Source organism: Ostrinia nubilalis, chromosome 6, assembly GCF_963855985.1.
Source record: "Ostrinia nubilalis chromosome 6, ilOstNubi1.1, whole genome shotgun sequence".
Taxonomy (NCBI): Eukaryota; Metazoa; Arthropoda; class Insecta; order Lepidoptera; family Crambidae; genus Ostrinia; species Ostrinia nubilalis.
Genome location: NC_087093.1, coordinates 731,784 through 748,095, shown reverse-complemented (window position 1 = coordinate 748,095; position 16,312 = coordinate 731,784). Strand labels below are relative to the sequence as shown.

At 39.4% G+C, this 16,312-nt stretch overlaps 2 protein-coding genes across 3 annotated transcripts; one reads left to right on the top strand and one right to left on the bottom strand.

Moving 5' to 3' along the window:
- Positions 1 to 5,433: 5,433 nt before the first annotated feature.
- Positions 5,434 to 9,551, top strand: LOC135072370 (uncharacterized). Of its 2 annotated transcripts, none has more exons than XM_063966270.1 (6): positions 5,434 to 5,860; positions 6,191 to 6,373; positions 6,759 to 6,888; positions 7,011 to 7,171; positions 7,437 to 7,541; positions 8,874 to 9,551. In XM_063966270.1, the coding sequence occupies exons 1-6, from the start codon at positions 5,840 to 5,842 to the stop codon at positions 8,997 to 8,999; spliced, it is 726 nt and encodes a 241-aa protein (XP_063822340.1). In that variant the 5' UTR covers positions 5,434 to 5,839; the 3' UTR covers positions 9,000 to 9,551. The 2 variants fall into 2 exon arrangements, with proteins under 2 accessions (XP_063822340.1, XP_063822341.1); XM_063966271.1 differs by lacking the exon at positions 5,434 to 5,860 and adding an exon at positions 5,934 to 6,117.
- A 2,289-nt stretch (positions 9,552 to 11,840) lies between these two features.
- Positions 11,841 to 16,310, bottom strand: LOC135072780 (uncharacterized). Its single transcript, XM_063966817.1, has 3 exons — positions 16,209 to 16,310; positions 15,810 to 15,934; positions 11,841 to 12,851 (listed from the first exon to the last, which is right to left on the bottom strand). The coding sequence occupies exons 1-3, from the start codon at positions 16,308 to 16,310 to the stop codon at positions 12,713 to 12,715; spliced, it is 366 nt and encodes a 121-aa protein (XP_063822887.1). The 3' UTR covers positions 11,841 to 12,712.
- Between the last annotated feature and the right edge of the window lie 2 nt (positions 16,311 to 16,312).

The window sequence follows — 16,312 nt, the reverse complement described above, 5'->3', positions numbered from 1 at the left end:
CAATAGACTGACATGCAAGGTGACAATCATGTCAATGAAGTTTTCAGTTACTATTGCCATTAAAAGAAATTAGTACTATTAGTTTTCCGCAACATGGCGAGGGTTTTTATGTTCCTGTGGGTCTAGACAAAGTGCAAATTATAATCGCAAACCAGTCGAAAAGTGGTCGAAAAGCCCCTTTTTTGTATGGAGTTTTGACGGATTCGATTTTCGATTCGATCAAAAAGTGTGTTTTGTCTAAGGGGGCTGGTCAGAGCCCCGATTACGGTAACATTTTAACGTCTACAATCCAGACGCGTTTCTGATTCTGCGATACGATTGGTCAAAACAGCTGACGTACGCTGTTGAACGACCAATCGTATCGCAGAATCGAGAAGCGTGTCTGGATTGTTCACGTTAAAATGTTACCGTAATCGGGGCTCTGGCTATAGTGTTTGTTGGAGCTTAGGTTTATAGATTGTAGTTTTGTAGGATCTTGAAATTAGGGGCCTTTTCAATAATAAGCCATTCTTCGCTTCCATTTTTTTTACCGCCAACAAGAAAGGCTTTATTTTCTGTAATGTACCTATAATATTGTTTAAACCGGCCTCCCATAAACCGCCGAAATTGGGGGAGTATGCCGGTATAAACTTCATGGTTATGCCTTCGCTACTAGTGAAATTGCATACGGGCTGACGACTTGACCGCAACATTCTACTTAGTTCATTGTTTGCCCCAACGAAGTTAGTGCCGTTGTCGCAATGGATCGTATGGGGTTTGCCGCGGCGAGATACAAAACGTCGAAGACATAAAATAAAAGCTTCAGTACTTAGGTCACTGACCACCTCAAGGTGGACAGCCGTGGTTGTAAGACATACAAATATACATAGATAACATTTGGTGATGCGATTGCCACGTCCTTTACGACTGGATATTTGAAATGGCCCGGCAAAATCGGCGCCACAATAATAAAATGGGAATGACACATTAGTGCGGTTGACCGGCAAGTGGCCCATAAGGGGCTGCATAGTCTTGCCGCGCCAACGGATGCAAGTGACGCAGGCCTTCGTGACGCTGCGAGCAAGCGCCCTGCCACCCAGGGGCCAGAAGGTGTCCCTGATGGAAGCTAGCAGGAGCTGAGGCCCTGCGAGAAAAAGACGTAAATGTTCATCAATTAAAATCAATCTAGTTAATCGATGTTTATCTAAAATTATAGGATGTTTTTTATCGAACTCATGATTAGAGAGCTTTAGCCTTCCTCCTACTCGTAGGACGCCATCTGCGTCGAGGAATGGATTTATAGGTAAAAGTTTAGACTTATGATGCAATGGTTGGCTCTTTGAAATAGTGTTAATTTCTGTATGAAAAGATTCAAATTGACAGAATTTAATTAACAATGTTTGAGATTTATTTAACTCTTCAACTTGTAGTGAGCCCGTTTTCTTAGCTTTGTTTTTATTAACATTGTTGGCAAATCGCAATACATAGGCAAATATTCTTTTTAATTTACTATAGGATGAATATTTGTCAAAATCAATAAATGTAGGTTTTTCAATATTTAAAATGAACTTTTAATTCGGGAACTTCAACAGAAAAATTAATAAGTTGCTGTGGCCACTCTACATAATCGTGTGCTAGGTAAGGAGGCCCTGACCACCATATACTAGTAGGTTCTAGGTCTTGGGGTTCGACTCCTCGAGAGGCCAAATCAGCCGGATTGAGATCCGTAGGAACGTGTCGCCAAGTGTGACCGCTTGTGAGCTCGTTAATTTCTTGAATTCTGTTAGAAACAAAGGCTTTTAGTAATTTTTGAGGTGTTTTGATCCAACTTAATAAAATTGTAGAGTCAGTCCAAAATACTACTTGTTTAAAATCCAATTTTAGAGATTTTATCAATTTAGAACATAGGCGAGCTCCCAAGAGGCCACCACAGAGCTCCAGTCGCGGAATAGTTGTAGGTTTGATAGGCGCGACTCGAGCCTTGGCGCATAATAACTTGACTGAAACATTGTTATCTTTGTCAATTGAGCGCAGATAGATACAGGTGCCATAGGGATCCTGTGATGCGTCCACAAAACAATGCAACTCAATTGGTATGGGTTCATTACAAACAACATGGCGAGGTATGTATAATAATGAAGATAGTTTATTTAGATTGTTGGCAATTATAGACCAATCTTTGGATAAGTTAGGCGGCACTGGATCATCCCAGTCCAATTTTAGGCTCCAAAGTTTTTGTAGCATAATTTTGGCTTTAATAGTGCATGCAGATAATAGTCCCAGTGGGTCAAAGATTTTACATGTCATGCATAAAATAGAATAATCATAAATAGTTTAGTAATTGGAAAATTTGAATCGATATCAATTGAAATGCAATTAATCTAGTTTAGGAGACTAACTTACCCCTAAAATATCTTGTCTTTTTGTTTAAAATTAGGTAACTTTTAACTTTAACATATGGGGGTGAAATTAATCAATTTCCCAAAATAACTTTAGTGAATCATGTATTTCCTTACTGAAATAACAATGAACATTAGAATTTGATTGTAGAATAGGCTGGGTATGACTTATAGGCCCAGAAATTAGTATAAATTAGACTGGGTATTACATATAGGCCTAGAAATTAATCTTTATTAGGCTGGGTATCACATATAGGCCCAGAAATTAGTTTACTTTATTAGGCTGGGTATTACTTATAGGCCCAGAAATTAACCACCCTAAGTGGGATTGTTGCAAAATAGGTTGGTTGGATCCTAACTTAATTCGCTTTGAACCTACAATATCCCAGAAAACGTCTGCCCCCAAAAGTATATCGACAGTGGAGGGACAGTAAAATAGAGGATCTGCAAGCTCAAGATCGGTAGGCAAGTTAAGATGTTCAATATTAACATTCATAGATGGTAATAGTCCAGTTATCTCAGGCACAACTAAGCACTGCACCTGCTTCTTGAATGAACTAACCTTGGATTTTAGAGTTAACTTACAACGTTCTGTTATAGAAAACGCGACATTGTTGATCCCAGACACACTCATCGAGTTGATGTCCTCGGTAAGCAAACTTAATTTTTGTATAAATGCATCAGTCACAAAAGACGATTGGCTGCCCGTGTCTAGCAGAGCACGCGCTTGGTACAACTTATTATTGGATTCAATCTCAACCATAGCAGTACATAGGAGGACTTGGCCAACTGAAACAGCTGAGAGAGATATAGGCAAGGAAGGAACAGTAATGTTATCGGCTTCCTTAATATTGGGTTTGTCAAAATGTAACAAAGTATTGTGCCTAGACTTGCACATACGACATGATCCTTTCAGTCTACACTGAGAAGAAATATGGCCCTTACGAAGGCAAGTATTACATAACTTTAGTCGAGTAACTTCATTGAGTCTGTCTTCAACAGACAACTTTTTGAAAGTTGGACATTGGTGAGTTGGATGAGATTGACTACAAATGACACATGTAGGGGTATAGGATGTGGCAATTGCATCACTATTGTCTTCCAATGACACTGAAAAAGACTTGGTTGTATTATTGTTAGACTTTTGAAAACTTTTAGTTTGATAGACGGGCTTCTCTACCTTATTTATAGAGGTAGTTTCTAATATAGCAGCCCTATTTCGCAAAAATTGAAAGAAATTATCTAGTGTGGGCAAGCTTGGTAAGGTACTCTTATGCTCTTCCCACTTACAATTGGTAGAAGTATCTAATTTAGAAGATACTAAATATATTATCAAGGCATCCCAACTATCGGTGGGCAGACCCAAAGTATTCAAAGATCTCAAATTTTTAGTGACATTATCAATTAAATAGCGTAATGCCTTATAAGACTCTTTGTTAATTAGCTCAATTGAAAACAATGACTTTAGGTGATTATTAATCAAAATATTTTTGTTGTTGTATCTCTCGCATAACAATTCCCAAGCAACAAGGTAATTTTTGGATGTAAATTCAATAGACTTTATAACAACAAGAGCACTTCCCTCTAGTGATGATCTGAGATAATGAAATTTGTTTATTGCCGGAATAGAATCATTGGAATTAATTAATGAATCAAAAGTGTCATGAAACTCTAGCCATTTTAGGTAATTTCCATCAAATGTAGGCAATTTTATAGTTGGCAACTTGATATTATTGAATTGTTGTGAGTGACTGCCGTTGGAAACACTACATGCATCACAAAACTTTGAATTGGAATTTGGAGTAGCAGACTCAATTATTTCTTGGAAGCTAGACAAGGCAGAGTACATGTCACTTTCTATTGATTCTCTCTCTTGTAATTGAATATCTAAATTGTCAGAATTGTTTTCTATTTGTGTTTGCAATTTATCGAAGGATGAAAATAGTTCTTGACATTTTTCTAACCGAATAGTGAGCTCCTTAAGTTTTGCACCTTTAAGGTCACTCGGGTTGATCAATTTAATAGTTTGCAAGTAGTTTTTAATTGAAGTTAGACGGCCTTTGATAGAACTACGTTGCCTATACAATTTAGTGAGGTCCAATTTGGCGGAACTCTCGTTATAGTCATCACTCTCAGACATATTGGCGCACAAACAATGAAATAAGCAAATAAAATGTGCAGGTCAAACTTGTATAGCGGTCCTTTGCGCAACTCGTGCGCGTCGCAGCCTCAGCCCGATGCCCCGAAGCTTTACAACTGCCCTGACGCCGCCCGCAGCAGAAGCGGAGATCGGCAGCTCAGAGGTTAACACGCGTGATAGGCACCCCCACGTTGTAGGCCCGATTAGACTGAAACAGTTCGGCGTGTGGTGTTTAATGCGTGCAAAGCTAATAGCGAAGGCACAAACAGGAAGACAGTGAAGAGCGACAAGAAAAGAACCCACCTGTTGCTTGGAGAATTTGAAAATATACTTAGCGAGTTAACATGAAAACTTTGGATGAAACACTTTACGACACTCCATGCGCATTACAATCGTGCAATAGGTTATAGGTGCTTGGAATCTTGGATGGAGGCCTGGATTTGGGTTTAGCATCGGTTCTTCATCGGAATCATCGTTTTTTCAGCAGTTTTCTTCGTGTTCGTGATGTCTACGGTCGCCAAAAACATGTTGGAGCTTAGGTTTATAGATTGTAGTTTTGTAGGATCTTGAAATTAGGGGCCTTTTCAATAATAAGCCATTCTTCGGTGAACATTGGGTTTTACTTCGGTTTAAACAATATTATTAGGTACATTACAAAAATAAAGCCTTTCTTGTTGGCGGTAAAAAAAAATGGAAGCGACGCTTTCGTTGGCGGTCGTCGCATAGACAAAAATTCTCTCGGCTCCATAGACTTCTTTCTATGGAGCATGCTTGATTATAATAGAGGGCGCTAGCGTCGCCGGTGGTGGCGCTGATGTAGCAGCGCGAACAGTGTTTGTTTTCACAACTAGTTACGAGAGCAACTAGATGTGTGGGTGACCATTGGTAAAGGGTGGCTATTGGGAATTGGGACGAACTAAACGTTTGATTTACGATTAAATCGAATCGATTACAAAATTACTTTAACTTAACGAAATTGTAGCTAATTTTTATAAATAAAATCGCACCGATTGGCAGTAATAAATCTCTACATAATCTTACAAATTTCGTCATACTGTCTAGAGTGCAGTGCAGTACAAAGCAGAACGGAAAATGATTGTGAAACGATTAATCGAGATTTTAATCGGATGCTGAATTGTTTTTATCTGTGATCCCCAACCAATGGTTGTCATTGAATGAAAATGTTATCGACGTTTTCCCAGAGTTTTGGAACGTGAATTGAGATCGAAAAAAGGAATAAACAAACATTGGCATTTGTAAATAAAATACAAAATTAGTTAATTACTTTTTATCATTCTTGTAATGTGAGTTATTAATAATCATGACGGATCGTTCAATAGCGGTAAGTCTCCAGCGTTTTTATTTTACTTGCTTGAATTTCGAGAAATTTTATTACAACTCGATTGCTTCTACTACTATGCAGTTGCTGTCCACTACTCGACTCTCATACTCTCGTTTGAGACGCGATCGATCTTACCATCGGTTTCGTTTGAACTTAAATTTCGAAGTTTTCCTGCGATAGATTCGCCGGTGGTTTTATTGAATTTTACTTTGTTTTGTCACTGGTGTGCGGCGTAGTAAACATGAAGCAAATTTCACGTCAGTACACCCATCTATTGTTGACAATATTTTCTTTCATTTTGTTGTTTATTAGTAAATAAATGGTTTTTAGTCCCGACCGAGCATGGAGCAAGTGATGGCCATCGTGGAGTTCATGGAGAAGCACCCGGCGCTGGCGCTGGGGCAGCTACGCGGGCTGGAGGGCCGCGACGAGAGCAAGAAGCTGTGGCTGCAGCTCACCATGACCGTCAACAACCTCTCCGGGCCCACCAGGCCTATGAAGTCTTGGGTTAAGGTACTAAATTTGGTCTATCCAAAGCTATTGTTACAAAATATTGTATTTAATTATCTCACATGCAATTCTTGTGAGAAATAAAGATCTTAAACCACTAAATTTCCAGATTAAAATAACAATTTGTATGAAATAAAGCAGGCATTGTTCTCCCATCGGCAAGCTTATCATTTGTTTAAGATGGCTATTGTGAAGTCATACAACTAATTATTTACATTAAGAATACTGATTTATTGAGATCTTTTGGTTTAAATCTTGACTGAGCACTGAACTAATCTTAATCAAAGCTCATAAATTATAAAAAAGACAGATACAGACAGACATTCTTACAGAAATAAATTAAATGGTAGTTGAGCAAGTAATATATTAACAACTCTACTTCTTGCAGTATTGGGCAGATAAAAAGTCCACAGTCCGGGCAAAAGTGCAGTCAACAGGAGGGGACCCTAACACCCTCTGTTCAAACATAGAGAAGAAGATTTGGGATCTGTTTCTAGCCAATGATAGTACAAGCACAAGTGAGTTGCTTTTACCAATAAAAATATTACAAACTTGCTTATTTCAATGCTAATAAAAACAAAACTTACCTTCATTTTGTTGATAAAGTAGGTAAACAAATATCTTATTGTTTCTATTTCAGAACAGAGAAACACATCAGTAAAGCAGGAAACTCATTTTCTGGATGAGAATTTCTTCAACGAAGATAGCATAGACCAAGACCACGAAGAGGACCCGGTCCTGGCATTTGAAGAACCAATTGTTGATATTGAGGATCGGCAAATGGCTATTATGGATAAATTGGTAACGACCTTTTAACATTCAATGATAGTTTTTTTTTATTTTCAATGCTTTGACTTATATTAGTTTCTTTCTTGGATTTTTCTGTGGATAAAGGACACCCAGAATATTATTACGATCACCAAATAAATCTAGTCATTGATGCCACAGACTGCATTTGTAAATACTAAGTTGTCTTGTTTCTATTTTTTCAGTTAATTAATTTTTACGCAGTTGGGTTATTTGTTTTTCCAATAATTTCATTAATGGTTTTTTTTAAATTCGACAGGTAAAAGTGATGAGTGAGCAAGCATCGGCTCTGACGCAGATGGCGCGCGCATCGCAAGTGCACTCGCAAGCGATGGAGCGCCTTGCAGACGCCTCACACATTCAGGTAACAACAACCAAACAAATTCAACCAAATGTTTTTTTTTACGTATTATTTGTTATTTTTACCCTAAGCACGTTATTGTTAATTTAAAAAAGAGAAACGAAAGAATTGGGATGATGACTGGGTAATGAAATCGAAATTCTATTTAATCCGTCAGACAGATAATAAAAAAATATTGGACACGTATTTTTTCATAATCGAATTATTACAGTATGTAATGTAACATATACTCGTGACGTCATTTTGAGTAAAAAATCTACTCAAAAGTGACGTCACGCGACATTTGAACTCGATGTAGCACTGTCATTCTTTAATTAAGAAAGAAAAAAAAACGAGTCTAATGCCCGTTTTCACCATCAATCCCTAATTTTTAAGTGACCCCTGTGGTAGCAAATGACAGGAATTTTGTTTACATAGGGGTCACTTAAAAATCAGAATTGATGGTGAAAATGGGCATAATATTTTTACCCGACTACGGCAAAGCAAAAGGAGGGTTATGATTTTGACAGGCTATGTATGTATGTATGTATGTATGTATGTTCATGTGTTCCCTCGTAACTTCTAAACTACTTATCAGAATTCGACAAATGACATATCATTAGAAGCGTCTTAATTGTCCGCTGGTTATAGGCTATATGGGGTTTCACAAAATCGAATGTGGCGCCCTCTAGCGGACAAAACATACAGAGTAAAAAAATAAAGTTAAGATAAATAAATGCCGTGTTTGGTATCATTTGAAAGCGCTTTACTTGTACATTTCGAATATATATATATTACTAGCATTTGCTTGTGACTTTACCTGTATTCATGGGCTGATTGCATATAATTCACATCTTTTCGTTCATAGCTTCTTTACTACTTATTAGTTCATCAATTTAACTTTTGTTAATATTATGCGCCACAAATACACTTTAACACCAAAATAGTACAAATAATAAAAAGTAAAAAAACTAAAATCCAACTACGACAAAAAACGACGCTGAAAAAGTATAAAACAAGATTTTCAGAATACTGAACTGAACAAAGTTGCCAATGTAGTTGCATAGTAATTTTCATGTTTGGAAAGGCGTAGTCACACGTTACATATACCTACCTACCGTAGCACTTTGACAACGTGTGACAGCGGTTTTCCAAACATGAAAATTACTATGCAACTAGGTACATTGGCAACTTTGTTCAGTTCAGTATTCTGAAAATCTTGTTTTATACTTTTTCAGCGTCGTTTTTTGTCGTAGTTGGATTTTAGTTTTTTTACTTTTTCTAATTATCTGTCTGACGGACAAATAATTGAAATTTTGTCATCTAGCCTATAAAAAGAGATTATTTTGTCTGTAGGCGCGCGCGGTCGAGCGGTTAGCGGGCTCGCTAGAGGCGGTAGGCGGCGCGTCGCACGCCGTGCGCGACGCCATCGTCGACATCGACGCCAGCCTCAAGCGGTTCTACTCCGCCTCGCCCACGTAGCATAGTGAGTGTCTCCTATACTCGGACACTGAGGCGGCCGGACGAGGGTCCACTCGGATACTCTAGTGTGCGTAAGGCCTCAGCCTCGAGTTTAGCGGGCAGCGGGGCGGGAGCGGCGGCGGCGCGGGAGCGGGGCGGGCAACGCAGACCCGTTCTCGAAACAAGCGGGCAGCTCGCGCGGCGCTTTAGCGGCGAAGTGTTGTGTTCGGGGTTGTGTTGGCGAGATATTTGTTTTTATTCGCAAACGAAATGTCTGAACAACGGCGACAATTTTATTTCGATTCAAATTTATTCCTAACGCTCGATTTATTGTGGGCAAAAGAAGGAGTGCGCTGCCCGCTCGTTGCCCGCTCCCGCGCCGCTGTTTTCGAGAACCGGTCTATTTGATTTTACGCATAAGATCCTGCCGCTCCCGCGCCGCCGCCGCTCCCGCCCCGCTGCCCGCTAAACTCGAGGCTGAGGCGGCCTCAGTCAGATTGCAATAGAGAGGCGGGCTTGGCGTTTGCGTCTACGACCTGGTCGAGTTAACTGCGCGATGGGCAGCCGTGACGTCACATCCAAGCACTGGTACGGATGGGGCGAATGTGATGCATTCCATCGAGGTGAGCAGTTAACTCGATGTGGGTCACCCGCACTTGCCACCACTCTGAATGCGGCCTAAGATAGCCTGGCCTCCTGGACAAAGATTAATTTTGTGATTGGTTCACATAGCAAAGTACCTAGATTTGTGCCAGAGATTGTCACTAAAACGTGGTTCTTGAAAATAAGACTAGAGAAAACATCACAAATCGCCTTTAATTTTGGAGCTTGGATGGAACCCACCCATTGGTATTAAATTTGAACATGTTTGATGAATTCACAAATTCTGCTCTCGTTAGGGCATATTTTCCAATCGCCACTATTACCATAAGAATTACCGCCTGTTTCTTAACGATGTATTTTTGTACCTTAATCAAAAGTGATGCTGGAATAGAGTAATTAGCTACTCGTAAGAATATTATTTTATAAGAACAAAAAATGTTTTATTATACATAACAATTTATGTAAAAATATATTAGCTAAGACAAATGCAATAAAATATGATAATACATTTATATATTTGTATTTAATTTATTAAAATAATTATTCATAGCTTACATTTAAACACATTTTCACACAATATGCATTAAAACATTATAATGTAGAATAATACTAGATTACACTAGGCACTAGCTATGGCTTTTTACTTGTCTTTGGTGACCAATTAGAATAATTGACATTATCGATATTTGGCCATGAAAAATCTATACAAAATATAAAAATAAATTTTATAGCGACTGCGCATTTACATACAGGGTGTCCCAAAAACAATGGATAACCCTGTAACCATCGATAGGCCTCGCCATGGTCTCCCTAACGTCCAATTTTGACCCCAGTAAAAATATCACCGTTTTCAAGATTTTTAAGTTTTTGTGAATTTTTAGAAAATTGCCACCTGCGATTACTTTTTCTCATGCCATTTCTACAAATGAGGATACTTTTCAATCTAGTTTTTTTCCTTATCACAAGGGATAGTTGGGCTATAAAAAGAAAAGATTAAAGTTCAACAAACTAGTTTAAAAGTATGAAAATTTTAAGAAATTGCAGAGAAGAAGGAGAAATTAATTCATTGTCTTGCACTTTTGATCAGCCATCGTGTAAAAAAAATGTAGGAAGACTATCGTACCCATTACCTTAAAAACTTCCTTGGTTAATTGAGATTCTAAAAAGGTATCACAAGCCTATGTATTCTGTATTATTTTTATCTTATGGCTACTTGAATAGCAACTAGTATGAAAACTGCAAAAATGAGTTATTCTCGTAATAGTTAAACTAGGTCTGCATAGTGGCATTAAATACAAATGGATAATTTTTAGCGTAGGAATTTTAATAAAGCAACATTTAATCACATCATTATCATCATTTCAGCCATAGGACGTCCACTGCTGAACATAGGCCTGTACCCCAATGATTTTCATAATGACCGCTTGGTAGCGGCCTGCATACAGCACCTTCCTGCTTACCTTTATGAGGTCGTCGGTCCAGCGAGGTATGTCAGCGACTTTAGGTCGTTTACGGATCTCCTAATTTCTGATACCGACGACCTCATAAAGGTAAGCAACAAAGTGCTGAATGCAGGCCGCTACTAAGCGGTCATTATGAAAATCATTGGGGTACAGGCCTATGTTCAGCAGTGGACGTTCTATGGCTGAAATGATGATGATTAAATGTTGCTTTATTAAAATTCCTACGCTAAAAATTATCCATTTGTATTTAATGCCACTATGCAGTCCTAGTTTAACTATTACGAGAAAAACTCATTTTTGCAGTTTTCATACTAGTTGCTATTCAAGTAGCCATAAGATAAAAATAATACAGAATACATAGGCTTGTGATACCTTTTTAGAATCTCAATTAAACAAGGAAGTTTTTAAGGTAATGGGCACGATGGTCTTCCTACATTTTTTTTACACGATGGCTGATCAAAGGTACAAGACAATGAATTAATTTTTCCTTCTTCTCTGCAATTTCTTAAAATTTTCATACTTTTAAACTAGTTTGTTGAACTTTAATCTTTTCTTTTGATAGCCCAACTATCCCTTATGATAAGGAAAAAAACTAGATTGAAAAGTATCCTCATTTGTAGAAATGGCATGAGAAAAAGTAATCGCAGGTGGCAATTTTCTAAAAATGCACAAAAACTTGAAAATCTTGAAAACTGTGATATTTTTACTGGGGTCAAAATTGGATGTTAGGGAGACCATGGCGAGGCCTATCGATGGTTACAGGGTTATCCATTGTTTTTGGGACACCCTGTATATTGTACAATACAATTTAACAATAAGAATATATTTTTTTACAAGTATATTTTAAGTTTTAACTAAGTAAAAACCTCCTCACATTTTACTTCGAACCATGACACATCAAAATAAGCGACCTTTTGCATCTTAAAGCATCTTCAAGGTGGCATGGACAATTTTGGCATATACTTGAATCATATTGTTTTTATTAATATAATAGTTAATAGCTCTATATGGATAAATATATACTTGGGTAAATGTAATTAAATTCTCTTTCATTAAAATTATGTACAAATTATACCACGTTACAAATTGTAGGTACTTTACTTATCATAATATAATGTCGCTTTGCTAGGCTAGGAAAGAAAATAGTGGTAGCCAGTAGGCTACTAAAAGTAACGGATGAAATATTGACCACCTAATAATCAGTCTAACGCTGAGTCGGACTTATGGTCTACCTTAAGATGGTGGGACTACAAAATACAATTCATTAGGTGAAAGTTATCAAGAAATATCATCACGACTCGTCATTTATAAAAACCAAACACTGTCTCATTTGAAAACCAATCAGCACTATCTACATCACTCCCTCATAGTAGCACTTCAAATCATATCAAAATAGTTTTAGCACTTAAAACCAAGTCAATGTTAACAGCATTATTGTGTTCCGGCGGTTAGAGGTAAGATAGCCAGTTCCTCCGTGGTTGAGGATTCCGGGTGAAGCTCGCTTCCACCTTCGGCCTGATCGTCACTTATCAGGTGAGATACAGGCCAAGAGCTTCCTCGTTGTGGATAAAAAAAGTCAACATTGAACTCTACCTCAGTCCCTCACAGCAGTAGACCCAAAACGATCCGCACAGCTGTCCTAGTCCCGTCCCACGTGTCCCGCAGGTATCACCGGAGGTACTTAAGCAGCCTGGTGAGAGTTGAGGCGCGCCGGCGCCGCGCCTGGTTGTCGTCGGGCCTCAGGCCTGACGGACCCCGGCCGAACAGCGGCGACGGGTTTGTCGTGAGGTAGTAGTTGCCTCTCGCCCTGCAATGGACGAACAGTCAAGATTGTCAAGTAAGTACGCTTAAATGTTTATAGGGCTTTGTCGAATATATTGCCACCATAATTTAAACCTTATTCACTTAAGATAAGGTCGAAACGCTATGAATTTTTTAAACGTGCTGTGCCCTATAGAGCAGTGATGGCGAAGAGGTCGACCGCGGTCTACCAGTCGACCGCGAAGACGATTTTGGTAGGCCGCGAGAGTTAGTAAACTGAACAGAATGATTGAAAATGAAAATTGTTTTATTTCGCTCTTCTAAACTGTACCTTGCAGTCGAGCGCAAGAAATATTTTCGAGCATAAGTTGACCTCACAGGTCAAAAGTTTGGCCACCCCTGCTATAGAGTATAGATGGCTAATGTATGCTGGACGCCCAGTTTCGGAATGTTTCTCATAGTGGACTAATAGGGTTTTTAAAAAGATGTTAGTCAAATATTTGAATATCACTAGCTCTCTCAGACAATTTTAAACTCGGCATCTTTGATCTCAGTAATTATTTTTATATTATTTACTCATACAAAGAAGAGTGGAAAGCACATTTCTAGAAGAGACATACGTACTGGTTTCGTTGTAATTAATTGGATGTAAAATGTAAGTGCAAAGGTTATAGAACTGAAGTAGCACTACTCATCCCAAACCCTTCTAGTTCACATGCCGGAAAAGCGTGACCAAGGGGGCCTTGGTGCTGGCTAAGAGATCACGGAAGACCCTGTGAGGGTCAGGGCCCCTTATCATTGTAGGTACGCGTTATTGTTTACCCATCACTCAAATTAAATCCAAGATAAGTGCCGAATGGTATCATTTACCATTTGAATCGCTGGTGCTCTCGAGTAAGAAGGCCGGGCTCTTGAATCAATATTGTTTCTTAACTTAACGTTTGGTAAGTACTTACCTACCTATGCAAGGATTTTACAATTATATTTTTTTCTTAAATTAGGCTTTCAAGGTTTGTTTTTGTTTCAATGACTTCAAACCTCGTTTACTTATCGACCAATAATGACTGGGTCGGTAACAAACTTATTACAGGCATTTACTTAAGTTATTTAACAGTTTCTGTTAAATGTAAGTACTAACTGTTAAGTTGGATGTTACTTTGGATGGTGACATAGATTTCGTATCATATAATTGCTTAGGCATTTAGGAAGATGCTTTTCACGTGATAGTCCAGTCATTTAAGCTTAAATTAGGTAAGAATCTCGGAATTCGAGATACCCAGCTGTAAGTCTGTAAATACTTGTATATTGACACCCTAAAAGTTGTCTCAAAACCTACATATGGTAGGGTGTAAGCAACTATTACATTTTAAGGTCAAAGATCACAAAAATCGGTTTTTTGTGCTTTTTTTGGAAATATCTCATTTCCTATGGGTTTTTTGCTATTTGTATTTATTATCAATATTGTAGAATACTAAATTCTCTACAAATTTTGTAAAAAAAAATTTTTTATACGGTGAACCGTTTTCGAGATAGAGGGCGGCCGCTAGTACTTATAATAAATCTGTAGAGGTCAATTCTATACATGAAATATATTTTCAAAATAACTATCAGGGGGTGATTAGTGATCGATACTGATGCCAAAAATGCAATCAGTAAAATTTTTGTCTGTCTGTCTGTCCGTCTGTATGTTCCTTATAGAAACAAAAACTACTCGACGGATTTTAACGAAACTTGGTACAATTATTCTTCATACACCTGGGCAGGTTATAGTATACTTAGGAATTCCCACGGGAACAGGAATTAGCGGGAAAATCCTTTTGTATGAAAAATCTAAACGCTTAACGGAAGTTAGACGCTTGAAATTTGGCATGTAGGTACCTTAGTAAACTTAAAGCTTATTTACAACAAGGAATTCCCGAAATTCCCACGGGAATTAGCGCTTAAGTTGACCTGAAGTGATGCAGTGACCGCGCGCTCTCCGCCCTCTATCTCGAAAACGGTTCACCGTATAAAAAAATTTTTGAAGCAATAGTTGCTTACACCCTACCATATGTAGGTTTTGAGACAACTTTTAGGGTGTCAATATACACGTATTTACAGACTTACAGCTGGGTATCTCGAATTCCGAGGTGAACTTACTATAATGACTGGACTATGAGCCTTCTTAGTCTATTTCTATTGCGAGTTCGATTACGTTATAAAACGTAACCTCTACTGTTGAACCAGTGAGCGATGATTGGCAGTTTTTGCTAATATCATAATGCATTGAGTAATGCGTTTTTTATTTTCATTCAAGCGTTAAAGACAAAGTAAGTAACCGTGACTTTGCGTTTCAAGGCAGTTCAGTTTAAGGAAATTATTCTGATTAGTTTTAAAATAATTTAATTAGATACGAATACGATGATTTAGTTTGCGTAGTAATAAATAAGCTTACGGCTGATTGGTCCAACCAAAACCTCTTGAGCCGAGGCAGACGATCTATTGGAATACGAAAGCATCAAGCGCTTAACTGTAATGTATCAAAAACCTCAGTGTGTCAGCCTTAACAGGTTGTCGTGGGGATCAATTAGATGGTTTCGAACTTTCGATTGCTCCGAAATACAGTCATCTTCATCAATTTTTCGCGAAGCTCACTGGGCTGGTGAAGTGGGCGTGGCGGCGCTGCGATGGCTCCACGAAGCAGCTTGTATGCACGCCTGCAGACACCTTAGCAACAAGCATTTCGCCCAGGTAGATGGTGTCAGGTCTGGAGGCGACGGGAAGCGTGGGCGCCGCGATGGATCCACCAAGCTGCGTGTGTACAAGTCTGCAGACTCCTTAGCAACATTCTCACCGTGTGCTAGTCAAGTCGCCCAGGTAGATGGTGTCGGATGTCTGTCCGTCTCTCGCAAGCCAGCCCTCCAGGCTGGGAGCGGCGACGGCAGGGAAGGCCGTGGGCGCCGCGATGGCTCAATATTAGCATAGTAGGTACACAAGCCTTTAGATATCTCAGCAACATTCTCACCGTGTGCTAGTCAAGTCGCCCAGGTAGATGGTGTCGGAGGTTTGCCCGTCCCTCGCGAGCCAGCCCTCCAGGCTGGGCGCGGCGGCGGCAGGGAAGGCCGTGGGCGCCGCGATGGCTCCACCAAGCTGCGTGTGTACAAGTCTGCAGACTCCTTAGCAACATTCTCACCGTGTGCTAGTCAAGTCGCCCAGGTAGATGGTGTCGGAGGTCTGTCCGTCTCTCGCTAGCCAGCCCTCTTGATGGGGCGCGGTGGCGCCGGGGAAGGCCGTGGGCGCCGCGATGGCTTTATATTAGCATAGTAGGTACACAAGCCTTTAGATATCTCAGCAACATTCTCGCCGTGTGCTAGTCAAGTCGCCCAGGTAGATAGTGTCAGAGGTCTGTCCGTCCCTCGCTAACCAGCCCTCTAAACGGGGCGCGGTGGCGACGGGGAACGATGTGGATGCCGCAATGGCTCCACGAAGCAGCGAGTATACAAGTCTGCAGACTCCTTAGCGACATTC

Excerpts from the sequence above, each read along its gene's own strand:
- LOC135072370 (XM_063966270.1), top strand. The coding sequence starts at position 5,840 with ATGACGGATCGTTCAATAGCG. Across the intron at positions 5,861-6,190 it reads TGACGGATCGTTCAATAGCG|TCCCGACCGAGCATGGAGCA; the intron begins GTAAGTCTCCAG and ends AATGGTTTTTAG. Across the intron at positions 7,172-7,436 it reads TGGCTATTATGGATAAATTG|GTAAAAGTGATGAGTGAGCA; the intron begins GTAACGACCTTT and ends TAAATTCGACAG.
- LOC135072780 (XM_063966817.1), bottom strand. The coding sequence starts at position 16,310 with ATGTCGCTAAGGAGTCTGCAGACTTGTATACTCGCTGCTTCGTGGAGC. Across the intron at positions 15,935-16,208 it reads GCGCCCCGTTTAGAGGGCTG|CTTGGTGGAGCCATCGCGGC; the intron begins GTTAGCGAGGGA and ends GTACACACGCAG. Across the intron at positions 12,852-15,809 it reads GGCGACTTGACTAGCACACG|GGCGAGAGGCAACTACTACC; the intron begins GTGAGAATGTTG and ends CGTCCATTGCAG.